Genomic DNA, 17,210 nt, shown 5'->3' with positions numbered 1-17,210 from the left:
ATTTTATGAAATCTGAGAATTTCTGCTGAAAATATAGTGTCCAAGTTGATATGCTTTGTAAGGATAAAATACACGCTGAATTTTGAAGACATAATATGAAAAAAAGGGTGCAGAATAGCTTATCAATTTTTTTTTATTGATTACATGTTGAAATGATAGTATTTTGGATATACTGGGTTAAATAAAAATATATTAAAAATCACTTGTTTCTTTTTCATTTCTTCCCCCATTTTCAGGTGGCTATTAGAAAAGTTACATTTACAAATGTGGTTTGCATTATACAGCTGTGCTGCAGTGCCTTTGAAGAAAGTAGCCTCAGTTTGAAACTCCCTCCCCAGCTATGTGACTTTAAGCAGGTTAAAGTCTCTCAAAGCAAGATTCAGTCTTCTTATCTATAAAATAGGGATAATAATCATACCCACCTCACAAGTGTGTTGTAAGGGTCAAATGAGCCATGAAAACAAGTTAGATCACTCCTTGGTACATAGTTAGTGTTCAATAAATATTACAAATGATTATCGTTGTTGTTGTTACTGCTACTATTACTGTCATCAATTTATCAAGTTTTTTTTTTAATTTGGAAGGATTTTTAACCAGTATTCCATCAAATTTATATTTTCGTTCAGTACTTACTTTCATTTTTCAATATGTAATCTTCCCAACCAGGAATCCAGCCTCAGTTTTACTTGTGTCTTCCTTTATTGCATCAGCTTATTAAGAATGTCTAGCGCCTAATACACATTCAGCTCCTCTGTTTTTAATGAATTGTTGGATGCTTTTTGTGGCTGTGTTTTATGTGTTTATCCTGCAACTCCACTAAACCTATTTTTTAAGCACTAGCAATTCTCTTTGTGAATTCATTTTCTAGGTGTAGCTCATCAACTGTTTGGGAAAAAAAAGGTACGCTATTATTCCTCTTATCATTTTTCCTTCTCTGATAAGTATTCCAGGCATTTCTCCTGCCACATTAAATAGGAGTAGTGTCTAGGGTGTCCTTCCTGTTGCTTTTTCAAAGGACTACAGATGTTGATTTTTGCCTTTCAGTGCACTATATTATTTATTTTACTTAGAAAGATCCTTTCAGAGCTTTAAAGTTTTCTTTTTTTAAAAAAAATCAGGAATACCTATGGGTTTTATTCAGTATAAATTATCAGAGTTTTCTGTTTCTTCCCTCTTGTTAAGTCTGTCTTCTAACACTTCTCAGTATTACTCATATGCTCACCTAGGAGAAATCCTCTCCTCGCTCCTAAGAGAGCTCCTTGATGGATAATGTGCGTAATAAGGCTTGGACTTGTCACCTGCATTTTGGTTCCACGAAGCAGTTTTTTAATATTTCCTGGTCCTTGTTGAAACTTGAGATTATTATAAATGACAGAGAGGTGATTTTCAGATAACCGAGGTCCTATTGCATTGGGCAGAGTTCCTGACAGTGTTTGGTAAATAGATGAGAATAAATGATAAACCTTAGCTGCAGAGCCCTGAGGGAGCTGTTACTCCTCCACATTTCTGTTGTTTTTTTATAATGACAATAAATACCTTATCCCATCACTATTTGACCTTCCTCAGAAAGAACCACTGACTCTTAGAAGGAAAAAAATCATTTGCCACAGACAAATGAAAAATAGTTCATAAATTCTCTTTGTGGTATTGAGAGATAGAAAATATAACTTTCAACCTACCTGCTTTTAGATATATAGAGAACATACATGTTTTTAACAATTAATATAGAGGGAGTCTGCAATATCTGGGATTTTATACTGGAATCGTCACAGTTGCAAAGTTGAAGGGGAAGCAACGTTCATTATAAAGCAAAAAAGAAAAAAATCACCAAAGAAACAACTCACCTATAAAAATTAGTCATCATTAGACATCTAAACTGAGCAATTCCTTGTTCCTATTCACAAGTCCTCTTGTGAGTCCTCCTTTTCCTCTTCTGTACCTCTGCTGAAGCAGTGCCCCCTGCCTGGAATGCCTGTCCGTCCATCCATCCACCCACCCATCCATCCACGCACCCATCCATCCATCCATGCGTCCATCCATGAATCCATCCACCGACCCATCCATGCATCTATGCATCCATCCACTCAGCAGCAGTTACTGAATATCTTTTGTGTGCCAGGATTTGGGCTGTGTAGATATACCCTCGACATCTCTCAGATGCCACCTCTTCTAGGTAGCAAATGCTTCCCTGATTCCTTCTCCTCTAGCCCACAAAATTAAAACTGCTCTACCTCTTCTCTGAGTACCCACAGCACTTCACGACCTCTCTTTTAGAGCACGGTGCTATGTCCCGCTGTCTTATCTACTGGCGTTTGTGTCATCTCTCTCTCAAGAGGAGAGTTGGTGTCCACTCAGCTCTGCATCTTCCTCCTCCAGAATGCCTAGGGTTGACCTGGTTTGTGGCCACCAACTAGACTCCCCTCTCTGTCTTTTTTACACACTCCTTCTCTTCCAGGGCTAAAGATGCTGCAGCTGATGGACCCCCTGGGATCCCAACCCAGACCATCATACCTGTGAAACACACAGTAAAAATAGACAAAGACGATCTCCTCCAGGACTATGGATTTCACATTTCTGAGACCCTTCCCCTCACAGTGGTGGCCGTCACAGCAGGTAGGGGACGACTGGGAAACAAGAAAGGATTTTGGCTTCTTGGGGAGAAATATCCCTCGTTCTCTTCCCATCTCTGTGCTATAACATAATGTAGAAAATGCTACCCCAGAAAGCTAGACAGGGCACATCTAATTTCGACCTAATTCTGTCTAGGGCTTTGCACCTTCCTGTGGTGCTGGGAGGGAGGAGCTCCAAGTGCACTTGCTGATCTGCACCCCAGGCCCACTGGCCTCAGGCAGGGATTTGCCCACCCGTGGCCCCCTGGCCAGTCTCAGGGGCAGTGACAGTATTGGGACCAGCCCTCCTCTCTGAACCCTACATGCTCTGAGCTGGGGAGAGTTTCTGGGCAGACAGTAATATAAATTATTGATTTGTTTTCACTTGAGTCTGTAAAATATAGGCTATATCAGGGTGAAGATGAGCAGCCTGGGAATGTGTAGTGTTTTTTGTCATACTTCAGCTATGTGTTGATGTGAGATCTGGGACTAGTTAAAATCTAATAATTTGAATTTACGCGCGCGCACACACACACACACACACACACACACACACACACACATACCAGAGTTCTTTAGCAATGAATGTAGTAGATTGGCTGGCCAGCTCTGTTGATTCAGGGAGTTTCTGCTAGTCTTCTTTCCCTGGACAAGGGATGTTTTTCCTAACATCCCTTGAAGGTGATGAATGGTAGGTACGTTATCCATGCTTTGTAAACAGGAAAACTGAAATCCATGTGAGCCCAAGTCTGGCCAGGGGTGTGGGTGAGCCAGTGCCCTGGGGACTGGATCAGGCTGCCATTCAGGTGAGCTGCTGTGACACATGGGGTCTGGGCCGTCCTGGCATGAACATCAGTTACTTCTTTTCTCTTCAACAGGAGGCTCCGCTCATGGCAAGCTTTTCCCTGGTGATCAGATCCTCCAGATGAACAACGAGCCTGCTGAAGACCTTTCCTGTGAACGAGCGGTCGATATGCTGAGGTGCTAAATTGTCTTCCGTCATCCACAGAATTATTATATATATTATTATATATATTGCACAGATTATTACAGAGCAAGGGTGGGAGACAGAAAGGGCATAACTGATATTCCTGGGATTTAAGTAAAGTGCAGGCTCCTTTAAAGCAGCAATAACAGCCTTGTTTTAGAATTCCATCTCGGTTACTATCTGCCCTCTTTCACCTGCCTACAGAAGTGATGGGGAGGCACAGGGTGCTCTATTTATCAACCCGCTGCAATGCCCAAAACACTGTGCTAGGCGCTGCCGGGAATGTAATTATGAATAATACATACGCCCTACCCCTTTAGGATGTATAGGGTTGTTGTAACATATGCCAAAAATTAGACTAAATTGACACTAAGTCTGCTTATTGTTCTTTAACCCTTTTAACATCTCTTCCTAAATGTTCTTGGTGCAGCCTGGTAGGCATATACATAGTTCCATTGGTATGGCACCTACCAACTTCTACCTGGTGTCATGGTGATTTTTGTAAATGTCTCACTTTCTGCTTTGACCATGATCTCCTTAAGACCAGGCACACAGTGGGTGCTCAGTGGAATGAGTGAATGTGGTTGGCACTGACAGTTGGCGACCCTGGTTTTAAGACAGAGGAAGTGAGTGACAGGAGTGAGGAGGCCTGACAGATGTTCTATAGGCACGTGCAGCCTTTGTCTTTTAAAGCTTTCACCCAACACTGTTTTAATGACTTTAATATAAATAAAGGGAAACGAGAAATAGAGGAAAGCCAGCTTGAAGATACTTCAAGTTTGTACTTTAGTCTGTGCCTTTTTGTGAGTGGTGTTTTTCATTTCTGAGAGCCTATCATGTGCAGCACACACTGAATAACCAGCAACAATAACAAAGTCAGAGAAAGAGAAAATGAATATGCAGGATGCAGTCTCCACCCTCAGGAAGTCCACAGTCTCGCTGTGGAGAAACATAAGATTTACAGAGAATCCATCATAGTGTAGAAAATAGAATCCTCTCAACCACGCCCAATATTGCTTCAAGATTGCTAGGGAATAAGGTGAGTGGGTGGGGCAGCCAGGAAAGGATTTGATTATTTCTCTGTGTGTGTGTGTGTGTGTGTGTGTGTGTGTGTGTGTGTTTGCAGTACACGGGCCTCTCACTGTTGTGGCCTCTCCCATTGCGGAGCACAGGCTCCGGACACGCAGGCTCAGCGGCCATGGCTCACGGGCCCAGCCTCTCCGCGGCATGTGGGATCTTCCCGGACCGGGGCACGAACCCGTGTCCCTTGCATTGGCAGGCGGACTCTCAACCACTGCGTCACCAGGGAAGCCCTGATTATTTCATTTTAAATAATGAAATATGGTTATGGAAATCATGAAGTTTGCTTTCCCAATTACTGGGTGGTTTTCTCAAAGAATTTCTCCATTCCAGCAAATGAATTTTAGATTTTCACTGCTACTAATATCTCTGCCAGGCTAGATCAAACTCTGACTAATAAACAAAAGTATTCACAATTTAAAACAGTAGACCAAAATTTGAATGTTTAGGTAACATTGAACCCTGATCTGTTTAATGGGCAAGGAACCCTGGGGGGCAAAGGGGCTCCACTCCCCAGACACTTACAGGATGGTAGTACAGAGACAGCTCGTGTATACCCCACTAAGATTGAGGGCAGACAGTGTCTCAAGAGAAGCAGGGGAAAGGGGCTGTAAACACTGGAGATTCCTCCAACTTGTGGGGAAGTTGTGGTTTGACAAAACAGAGAAGAGTACAGAAGTATTTCGGCTGGCCAAGTTCTACCTTTAATACTGGGTAGAATTTGGGCCACAAAGATGGAGGTGAAGGATGATCCATGCAGAGTGACAAGGAGGAGTGACTGGCTGGGGAGTAGGGACACTGAGCGGTTCAGTTTGTCTAAGGCACTGGATTCCTAGAGAAAAGTTCTGGTAAGTGAGGCCCGGATGATGGAGGGTCTTGGTGCTGACACAGCGAGTTCAGGGGTTATTCTCCTCCTGGAAGACTGAGCCACTGAAGACTTGTGAGCAGGGATGTGACCTGATGTGTGCTTGCATCTGCACTCTGAGCTACATGCCTTTTGTGGGGATCTCGGAACTGCTTACTTTTTTAGCTTAGTTCCCAGTGTCATTGCCATTTATAAAAGTAAAATCCCAAGCAAACAAAAACCCAACCAAATCTCTCTAATTCCTCCGATTATCTATCTGTGAGGCCAAACTGTCCTTTTGAGAGTACTTGGACGTTGGTTTGTTGTGAATTCTCTTGAAAAAGACCTGTTCTTATATAAAATGGAAAAGAGGCAATCCCCAGGCACTTAGAAACCTCAGGTTGAGTTTATCTATTAGAGGAAGTAACACACTGGCAGCAGCTGGCCTAAATGTTCATATTGCAAGAAATCAAATGAAATTATTTTGCAAACTGCTTCTCTAGCAATGGCAGAGATAAAGGAAAATATGAATTGATTTTTCAGTTCTGTCCTCTAATGCAAAGTGGAAGTTTGGCACTTACCTGGTTGATTTGATCACTTTTGGAACCTAAGAGATTATAACAAAACAAAAATGTCTAGTATTTGATTAAATGATTGGACCCGCCAAACTTGTGTGCCCAAACACCATAAACTTGTTGGCTTTTATCTGATCAGTTTATCCACATTCATTTATTCTTTTTCATGAATGTTTAGCCAGTTTTCTGAAATAGCAACCTAAGTTATCTGTGTTAGTGCTTTGTTTTCTCTTAAAATTTTTTTCTGGACGTAAACCTAGCTAGTGGTCATAGCAACCGGATGAGTTTTCCATCATATAGACTAAATGAAGGATAAGTGGGGACTTCCCTGGTGGTGCAGTGGTTAAGAATCTGCCTGCCAATGCAGGGGACACGGGTTTGATTCCTGGTCAAGGAAGATCCCACATGCCGCGGAGCAACTAAGCCCCTGTGCCACAGCCACTGAGCCCACATGCCACAACCACTGAGCCCATGTGCCACAACTACTGAAGCCTGTGCGCCTAGAGCCCGTGCTCTGCAACAAGAAAAGCCACCACAATGAGAAGCCCGCACACCGCAACGAAGAGTAGCCCCCGCTCACTGAAACTAGAGAAAGCCCACACGCAGCAACAAAGACCCAATGCAGCCAAAAATAAAATAAAATTTAAAAAAAGAAGGAAAGATAAGTGACTTAATTAAGTGGCTGTAGGTATGGACTAGATGGTAGAGGGAAGTATCTGAAGATTTTCTTAAGGTAGCAGTGGCATCTGGGACAGCTTAAGTTCCTTCACAGATCACTGCTTTCTCAGTGTCCTCAATTTTGCTGAGCCAAAGAAGCTGAGGCAAGAGAGGCCGCTTTGTAATTCTACCAGTCTTTTTGACCCTAACACACACACACACACGCACACACACACGTGTATCACCCAGAATGATGACTTTTTTTACCTTTATTCTTTTTTTTCAGGGAAGCTGAAGATTCTCTTTCAATCACAGTTGTTCGCTACACATCGGTATATCTCTTTTTATGTCTTTTGTGTTAGTTTCACCCTTCTTGGCCCCAAGACCCTGTACCCCCAGCAGAATATCCCCCGTAGAATAAACATCCTGTGTGCCAGTATTGTGGAGGACACAGATGTGGGTCCAGGCTTCAAGAACTCATGGTCCAGCTAAGGAGACAGACCTGTGATTATGCAGAGTGGGATGACAAGGGTACCAAACTAGGAGTTTCAAGACAGGTCTGAGTGATGATATCACTGTGGAGCAGTCATTTAGTTTCAGTTTTGACTTTTGTAAAACAGAGATGAGGACAGTAACAGCCTTGTCTATCTAATGGGTTGTTCTGAGGACCCAACAAGGTGTTGAATGTGAACGTGTTTTATTGGCCTCAAGGCAAGGTGTGGCACAGATGATGCACAGAAAGGCACCAGCCATCCTAAACCACTATAAGCCTAGGAGTCCTTTATATGTGATACAGGGGAAAGTATATAATCAGATTGTAAGAGAAAACTACCAAGGAGGAAAAGTTGACAGAAAATTCTCATTTTGAGAGAATTTAGTACATACCTCTTAGCCTTGGCCACAAATAGACAAGAAAATAAATAGGGGCATAGAGAATTTTAATAATGCATTTAATAATCTAATCCAACTGACCACATACCAGACCACCAAAAAAACTAAATTCCCCAAAGAAACAACTGTATAAGTCTCTTTTCCAGAATATAATAAAACACAAATTGATAGCTATCAAAAAATTAAGGGGCTTCCCTGGTGGCGCAGTGGTTGAGAGTCCACCTGCCGATGCAGGGCACATGGGTTTGTGCCCCGGTCCGGAAAGATCCCACATGCCGCAGAGCGGCTGGGCCCGTGAGCCATGGCCGCTGAGCCTGCGCGTCCGGAGCCTGTGCTCTGCAACAGCAGAGGCCACAACAGTGAGAGGCCCGCGTACCACAAAAAAAAAAAAACAAAACTTAATTAAAACCACCCAGTCATTTGGAATAAAAATGCAATCTCCTAAGTAAAGACAGAATCAAATGGAAAAGCAAAAATTACCATTATAGACTAGGTAGAAAATAATTAAAATTTAGAACTCTACTTCTTAGAACTTATATACAGTTGAAGCTATACTCAGAGTAACATTCATAACCTTAAAAGTGATTTTATTATTTAACAAGAAAACAGGTTAAGTAAATATTCAGTGCAAGAAGTAGGAAGAAAAGACTAATAAAACAAGCATAAAGCAGATTAAAGAAAATGATAAAAATTTAAATCTAAATGATGCTTTGGAAAACAGAAAAAATTGGAAAGTTGATAAATCTAAGGGCTAGTTCTTTACAGGAAAAAATTTAAAAATAGGAGAACTTTAGGGAAAAGAAATATGTGGGCCTTACATGAAGGAAACTAGAATAATACTGAAGGAAGTAAAATTTTTCTTTAATATAAAAGGAGTTACATATTATGTTCCTTGATGGGAAGACTACTAATATGTCAGATTTTCTCATGTTAATGTATATGCTTAAGGAAAATTCAGACTCCCTGTGGGACTTTTATTTGGATTTTGACAAAGTATATCAAGGTGAGACTTATCAAGAAAATCTTTTTTAAAAGGAATAATGATGGCCTTGAAATACTAGATTTTAAAACTAATAAAGCTGCAGTAATTAAAACAGTGTGATATTGATGAAATGTTGGATATATCAATCTAATCAAATAGAAAGTCCAAGAATAGATACCAGTATAAGATTTAGTATATGATAAATTTGGCATCCCAAATCAGTGGGAGAAAAGATGATTATTCAAGAAATTGTACTGGGACATATCTCACACCATTTGATGTTAAAGACTTAAATATAAAAAACAAACCATAAAAATGTCAACAATATGGATGGGTGTCTATTCGGTCGTAAGTTGCAGAAAGAATTCCTAAGCATTTAGGGAGTGGGAGAAGGTACAGTGGAACAAACAGCTATTTCATTATGTGGAAAAAATTAAACTTCTGTGGTCCAAAAACTCCATAACACTAAAAAGCAAAGAAATTGTTGCCTCCTCTCCTTATTTGAAGTGTTATTTTTTGTTTGTTTGTTTCTTAGAAGTAGAACAGGAAAAAAAACCCACCTGAATAGGACTAGGATGTTTGCCATAAATATGAAAGACCAAGTGTTTTATGCACAGATAAATGGAGATTCTTCTATTCTAAATAGAAGAATTTACCTATGAAATAGTGTGAAACCAATGCATAAAAAAACAGTATACTGAAAGCTAATCGCTATAAATTATTATGCAGGTGTTGAGAGATTCTTTGCATTTAGCTGATTATCATCTCAGTGGAGAACATCTTAATCTTAATTAGGTAGTTCTTTTCCTACTCTATTTCCAAGAATGATAGCAAAAGATAGCACTTGTTAAGTAAGGAGAGAGGGAAGCAGCATATAGCTGCCTCCTTTTAAAAAATAAAAAGTATAGGGAGAGGAAAATTAACATGTTCCAGTACCATTCCTAAGATTCCTATGAGGTTCCCAAGAAAAGAGGAGTATGAATACTGTACTTTGGAAATCCTGCAGGGAAGGCTGATATTAGCCCAGGTGATGGCCCCTGTGCCCCTGAGAAACGCCCTGAATATTGTCTAGCCCACTTGGGCCTCTCACCAGAAGTTACATGATCATAAGACAAATGATCATACATATTTTACTTCAGCAAGAATGCTCATCTTTCTCCAAGTGGATTCTTAGAGTCCTCAAATGATTTGAAATTGATTAGGAATTATAAAGTCCTAAGTTGGAATACTAATTACTACTTCTCTAGGACATAGAATTTTATGATTAAAATATGTTTGGTTTAATTGTATAGATCTGTATTTCTATTAATTATAATACATTATTTATTATAATATTAATACTAATATTTAATGTCTTACTTAATTTGTGCCAAAAGAAAATCCTGCAAGGTAGATATATTGGTTATCCCCCTTTTACAGATGAGGACACTATAGCCTCACAGGCACATGGTCTCACATGCAGAAATCAGTAGAGCTGGGCTTTTTTCAGGTAGTTAGACTCCAGAACCCATGCTCATTAGAATTATGCTGTTTCTGCCTCCTGGTCCAGTTCCCATACTGTGCAGAAGAGAAGACTGAAGGCCAGAGAAAGGAGTGTGTACACACACACATACACACTCGTGCACACACACACACACACACACAACTGGTTTTCTTCCATAACAATTTGTGTTTGAGGTAGTTCTCAGAACTGTTGAGTAGCTGAAGTTGGGTTGGAATTCAGGTTTCTTTGCTCACAGGCCAGTTCTCTTTGTCTTCATCATACCACAGCCTTTGGCCACTGTATTGAATCTTGAGCTGTCCTCAGACGCATAAGAACATTGGGTTGAGATCCCTAAATTTTATGAAAAGAGATCTCTAATGGGATGTTGTCCTTCTCTGTGGGTTTTAATTGAATTCTCAACAGCTGTCAAGCTTTTGCTTTTGTTTTTAAGAAACGAGAAGATATACATGGCTTTTATGAAAGTCCCACATTTTTCTAAAGTGTCGTGTTAATGTTTTTCAGGGAGTCCCCAAGTCCTCCTTCCTAACGGAGGAGAAGCGAGCCAGGCTGAAGACCAACCCCGTGAAGGTGCACTTTGCAGAGGAAGTGCTCGTCAGCGGACACAGCCAGGTGCGTCACTGGTCAGGAGGTTGAAATGACTCTTCATGAAGTGGGTGAGCTGCCTCCTGGCATGTATCTCCTCAGGACTCTGGAATCTGCAGCATGGAGGGGATGCAGAGGGAGTGCAGAGGGCTTGCTTGAGGCTCTGTGCCCCCTTAGTGAGGCACCTGCAAACGGTGGACAGGGAGAGACGCACTGGGTGTGGCTCTGTCATTCTGTGACTCCATTTTTCTGCCCTTGAAATTTCAACAGATTCCAATTGTACATTTCTCATTCTAAATCTTCAAACTTAGTATTCCCTCTGGAGGTGATATATTGATAGTAGTGATGGTGGCCGGGGGAGGGGGGTGGCTTTGGTTTTTTTAAACAGCCCATCATCTATTGAACCTCTATTGCATGAATTTTGGGTACATAATCCTTAGTCATCACCATACCCTGCATGGGAGGTATTTTAACAAAAGAGGAAGCAGAGGCTTAGAGAGGTTTAGAGAATTAACCTCTGAGATCACATAGCTAGAAATACAGGAGCACAAGTCTGTGTGACTTCAGTTCTTCTGTTTTCCACTGTGATATGCTGTCTAGTCCTTTTTGATATGGGAATACCCAGGATTGGTGTGGTTGGATATGAGGGTTCAGAAGACAAGTTTGTAAAGGGAAAATGTTGGCTAGAGTTCGATGTTTTCAATGTGGACTGTTAAAGACTCATATATTCATAATTTAAATATTTTCCACCCAATGGTCTGTAACTATTACCATTCTGAATTCAGTGATCAATAATAGATTTTGAAACTTTCAAATCAGAGCTTGTTCTTATCTGGTTTTCTTAGCATAGAGACCAGTGAATGGGGAGTCACGGCCATTGTAACACCGGATTCAGGTGATCTGGTTCACATCTGGAGAGCCCTTATTTTCTTCTTGTCCTGCTGCTTAACAGACTCCACCTTCAGTTAGACCTCAGAGTAAAAGGTGGATTTGTTCAGGAAGGTCTAGTGGGAGGCCTAGTGTATTAATCAGAAAAGACCTGAGATCCTGTCAGTCTGAAATATTTGAGTCTCTGTGTGTCCATGTTTGTGAAAATGGATCAAACCTCTTCAGCAAATTGAATTTTGATTCAACGTGTGTTTTTTTTTTTTTTTAACATCTTTATTGGGGTATAATTGCTTTACAATGGTGTGTTAGTTTCTGCTTTATAACAAAGTGAATCAGCTATACATATACATATGCTCCCATGTGTCTTCCCTCTTGCGTCTCCCTCCCTCCCACTCTCCCCATCCCACCCCTCCAGGCTGTCCCAAAGCCCCGAGCTAATATCCCTGTGCCTTGCGGCTGCTTCCCCCTAGCTATCTACCTTACTACGTTTGTTAGTGTGTATATGTCCATGACTCTCTCTCGCCCTTTCAAAACTCACCCTTCCCCCTCCCCATATCCTCAAGTCCTCAACGTGTGTTTTTAAGAGTAGTACATAGTAGGGCTTCCCTGGTGGCGCAGTGGTTGAGAGTCCGCCTGCTGATGCAGGGGACACGGGTTTGTGCCCCGGTCCGGGAGGATCCCACATGCCGCAGAGCGGCTGGGCCCGTGAGCCATGGCCGCTTAGCCTGTGCGTCCAGAGCCTGTGCTCCGCAGCGGGAGAGGCCACAACAGTGAGAGGCCCGCGTACCGCAAAAAAAAAAAAAAAAAAAGAGTAGTACGTAGTAAAGAGAAGTAGAAGCTAGAACCAACTAACAGAACAGGTAGAGAATAAGGATTCTGCAGATGTGAACCAGATCCCCTGGGGAGACTTGCACCTCAGGGTACAGAGTCTCTGTATCAGCCACGTGAAGCAGAGACAGCCAAACCAGGGAGAGTTCATCATTGTGACCTACATTTTCATCCTCTCAAGTATTTAAAAGATGATAAAATCAGTTGCTAAACTTTCTCCCTTGAAACATACTAAGACCCTAGAAGAATCTGAAATAGGAAACCAACATTTGGGGGTTTGGGGTTTTTTTATTATTGAGGTATAGTTGATATACAATATAAGTTTCAAGTTCAACATTGTGATTCACAATCTTTAAAGGTTATATACTCCGTTTATAGTTATTATAAAATTTTGGCTATATTCCCTGTGCTGATCAATATATCTTTGTAGCTTATTCATTTTATACATAGTAGTTGGTACCTCTTAATTCCCTACCCCTTAATTCCGTACCCCTACCTTGCCCCTCCACCCCTCCCTAGTGGTAACCTCTAGTTTATTCTCTATATCTGTGTGTCTGTTTCTTTTTTGTTATATTCACTAGTTTGTTTTATTTTTTAGATTCCACATATAAGTGATATCGTACAGTATTATCTTTCTCTGTCTGACTTAAGGAAACCAACACTTCAAATATGCTTAACTTTGCTAACCGTTAAAGAAATGCAAAGGAAAATATTAAGAACTGCTACTTAGTAAATGAGCACAAATAAAGAAAAATGTAAGCCCTGATGCCAAGAAAGTAGCTACACTCATGTACTAATTGGTGGCTTTGTAAATTGATTTAATCTCTGGGAGTAGAAGAAAACAAAATTTAATGAATGCCATATAAGTGGGCCAAGGACCACATTCTCATTAATTTAAGTCTATAACATAATTTAAATGCAAAAATCCATGTAGTTAAAGATATCTGTTTTACTGATAGATAAATTGCAAAAAATTTGAAAAAATGTTAAATGTCTAGGGCAGAGGAATGGTTAAAGAAATTCTAATATTTCAACTCAACAGACTCTTTATAAGTCCATTAAAATTATAAACATTTAAACATTAAACGCACATGAAGAAGTGTATATGTGTTGAGTAAAAATGCACATAGAATCGTGCATGTTCTATTCCTGCGGCTCTCTAAAAGCTATTTACAGGTATAGATAAAAATTGGAAGAAGCCTTAGAGAAAAGCCTTAGTTATGTGATGATGTAATGGATGTATTTTTTGGTAAATCACAAATTATTAATAAAGTATCAAGGAAAGCATGTCATACTTGGGAATTCCAAAGATTAAGATTTCTAAATACCCTAAACCAGAGTAGTGAGATGACCACATGCGCGATGTGAAATCCCTCATCCCTGACTGAGTGTGAAATGGCACTGGGATACGACCATATTCCTTTTTCTTCCATAAAAGTGCTGTGGTTTAAAAAAAAAAGTTATGTAGAGTGATGAATGTGAGTCTTGATTAAATGATACAAGTGGCCTTATATTTAGAGGATACAAAATTCTCATCTGAAAAAGGCTGTCAGGTTTTTGAAAAAAGATTGTAAGCTTCTAACCCAGGTGGGCTTTGTACCCAAACTCTTTGCAGAGATTAGAATTGGGGGCAGTTGTTCTCATAAATCCGGAGTGATGGTTGGGATGAGTAGAGACGGAGAGCAGCCCTCTGCCCTTTGGTGTTGCTTTACTGTAGGGAATGAAATAGTAAAATGTTGAGGGGGCTCTGAGGGAGCAACCTACCCCCCCATTTCACCCAACCCCACAAGGCACAGTGCAGGAATCTCAGAAAGGCCCATCTGAGACGATGTGCATGCTTGTCACCTGACTTGCCAAATTGCATCCCGTAAGGGCGGCAACCAGCAGTGAAGTGTCAGCTGATGGCCGCGTGACATTGTACAGGCTCACACAGTGCTGTCAGTATGCTCGTGGCAGGGCTCACTCTTCACCGTCTTCCAGTTCTAGTGGCTATCCCCGGAACAAAGCATGTCTGTATCTGTGTGGCATAGACCTCATCCATTGGAGAAATCTCCAAATGTCAAGAATCAATCTACAACGTGGTGAGGAGGTTGGGGAGAATCCTGCTTTCCTCACCAGGCAGGGCCAGGGAAGCTGAGGATCTGTCACACCCAGGGACAGGGAGGGACAGTTTCAACGCTACTCTTGTGTTTTCCAGGGTAATTCTCTGCTGTGTATGCCCAACGTGCTCAAGGTGTACTTGGAGAATGGACAGACCAAAGCTTTCAAGTTTGAGGCACACACGACTGTGAAGGTATTCGGAATAAACTTGAATCTCTTTCCCAGTGAGAATTTGCTGGCTCCCAGGGCCCCGGGGGCATCTTGCCAGGCAGCTACCTTGGTGATCTCACAACCACCATGGTCTGAGCACCTGCAGTAAGCCAAGCACTGTGTTATCTCATTTAGTTGCACAAACACCCAGCAAGCTGGTATTTTAATCACCGTCTTGCAGGGGAGGAAATCAGGGCTCAGAGAGATGAAGTACCCAATACAACTCATAAGCTTTCACCCTTAACCACTGGGATTCTTGTATGGGACTCCACCTGCTACCCAAAAGACTAGAGTCGCTAAAATCCCAGGCAAGGTGTGCGGGCAGGTCCAGGCCCCTGTGAATTCTATTCTGGATGGAAGTCAGTTTGACTTACATTTAACAAGTTCCCCCAAAGGAGGTACTCTGAGGCAGGTGGTACAGAAGGAGGTAGAAAGTGGTCTCTGTCTCCCAGGAGCCTGCAGTCTAGTTGAGGGAAGACGGACATTCTTGGAACTCGCAGTAGTCCAGGGCAGGACGAAGTAAGGGCTGTAGGGAGAGGGACAAGGAAGTGCCCAGCATGCAAGGGAAAGAGAACCATCTTTCTATCTGACCATGTTCTGTCCTGTCAGGACGTCAGAGAAGGCTTTGCAAGGAAGCTGGACCTGAGCTGAGCTTCGAAGGGTTTCTAAGACTTCAACAAGCACAGGTGGGGACAGGGTTTTTGAGGGGTTAGAGGATGCACATCAAACTGAAGAAGTCCCATGAACTAAGGCAGAGAGCCAGTAAGACAGGCATTGCCCAGGAAGCAGCAAACCATCCCACAGGACTGGAACACAGGCCATTTTCTCATGGGAGGAGTGGGAGACGGCACAGGCTGGCTGGGGACGGCTTCAAATGGCAGGCAACGGAGTTTGGATTTTATCCATAGACAATAAGGGATGGCACTATAGTTTCTGAACAAGGAAGCAAATAGTGTTAGAGGGAGGCACCAGGGAAGAAGCAAAGAAAGGAGTTGTTCAAACATTAAAAATCGTGTAAGAGTCAGCACTGAGCCCAGCTCTTCTGATACTGGGGGAAGAGCAGGTTCAGGTGGGCAAGTGCAGCTATAGGTACCGGACAGTAGCCAAGATACACACACACACACACACACACACACACACACACACACACACACACACGCACATGCACTTGAGTGCATACTCAATGCACGCACACACACCAGTGTTCCCTGGCACCTCCCTTTGGCAGTTCCTAGGGCTGCCCCAAATGCTCTATCCCGTTCTTATCTTGGTGTGACTGAGGAGAAGCTGGAGAAAGCCTGTCTGACCCTGGGAAGCTCAAACCCAATGGAGGAAGGGAGGGGGGAATGGATTTGTTCAGAGTTCACTACATGTCTGGCACTTCCCTGGGTACTTCCTCATGCACTATCTCACTTAATGCCCCCAGTAACCTTGTAAAGTGGCAATCATTAACCTACTTTTCAGATGAGAACACTGGCCCAAGAGATCCCAAACTTGTCAAGGTCAGCTAGCTCCTAGCTGGCTTCCAACTTGGTCTGTTGTCTCTGAACCCTGCACTGGAGGTGGCCACGCCGCCATTCTGCATGAAAGTTGTGCAAATGCGTTAGACAAGGTGTCTACTTCTGTCATCTTTGAGCAAAGTGCATTGGAATGGAGGGGATGCTTTATTTAAAGTGAGTCCCCCTTTGGTGGCCAAAAAGACTTCGAGATGATTTACACACACCGCAGGGGAATTAAAGCCAAGATGACAGATGGAGTTGCTGAAATGGGCAAGGAGTTAGCTGGTATAATACTGGTTAATTTTACTTCCCTGTAGTAGCCAAATTTTTAAAAAGCCAGTCTTTTAGCTCTTTATGACAGAGAAAGAAGGGGGTATGTAAACAAATCCCCAAATGGGTAAAAAAGGGAAAAACCACTGTCAGGTCATCAGTGACTTCTCTTCCCCAGTGCCTTATCAAGAGAAGCAAATTTCTTACATTAGAAAACCTCTTTCTCTAAATCAAGGAAAATAACATGTCATTTGACCCAGTGAACATTTAGTGACTCTCTTGTGTGTGCTGGCAAAGCTGTTGATGATACAGAAATAATTTATGCCAGGTCACTCCCTTAGGGAGCCTAGAGTCTTGGGGTGGGGCTGGGGTGAGGAGATGAGACCTGGGGTTATTTCACAAGGAGACTGTTGTGGGTACAGTGTGCTCAGAACCAGGAAATCGGGACGTGAAAATGGTGTGGTGTGGGCTGTAGGAAGAGAGAGCTTCCAGCTGGGTGGCAAGGAAAGGCCCCCAGGATGTGATGGCCTATGAGGCCGACTTGGAAAGATGGACAGGAATGGGTCAGGAGTGGTAGGTGAAGACAGCTTCCCGGGCATGTGGAATGACACCAACAAAGATCCAGTGATGGGCTTCCCTGGTGGTGCAGTGGTTGAGAGTCCGCCTGCCGATGCAGGGGACGCGGGTTCGTGCCCCGGTCCGG

At 42.3% G+C, this 17,210-nt stretch overlaps 1 protein-coding gene across 3 annotated transcripts in view; it reads left to right on the top strand.

Moving 5' to 3' along the window:
* The window catches only part of FRMPD1 (FERM and PDZ domain containing 1), a 130,285-nt gene that overhangs the window by 96,091 nt on the left and 16,984 nt on the right, over positions 1–17,210 (top strand). For all 3 annotated transcript variants that reach the window (XM_032636366.1, XM_032636365.1, XM_032636364.1), the window contains exons 3-7: positions 2,456–2,613; positions 3,488–3,590; positions 7,040–7,085; positions 10,632–10,739; positions 14,626–14,721. In XM_032636366.1, coding sequence (XP_032492257.1) covers positions 2,456–2,613; positions 3,488–3,590; positions 7,040–7,085; positions 10,632–10,739; positions 14,626–14,721 — 511 coding nt within the window. The remainder of the gene's footprint in view (positions 1–2,455; positions 2,614–3,487; positions 3,591–7,039; positions 7,086–10,631; positions 10,740–14,625; positions 14,722–17,210) is intronic.

This window comes from Phocoena sinus, chromosome 6 (genome assembly GCF_008692025.1).
Source record: "Phocoena sinus isolate mPhoSin1 chromosome 6, mPhoSin1.pri, whole genome shotgun sequence".
Lineage (NCBI taxonomy): Eukaryota > Metazoa > Chordata > Mammalia > Artiodactyla > Phocoenidae > Phocoena > Phocoena sinus.
This window is presented reverse-complemented; position numbering and strand designations above follow the sequence as displayed.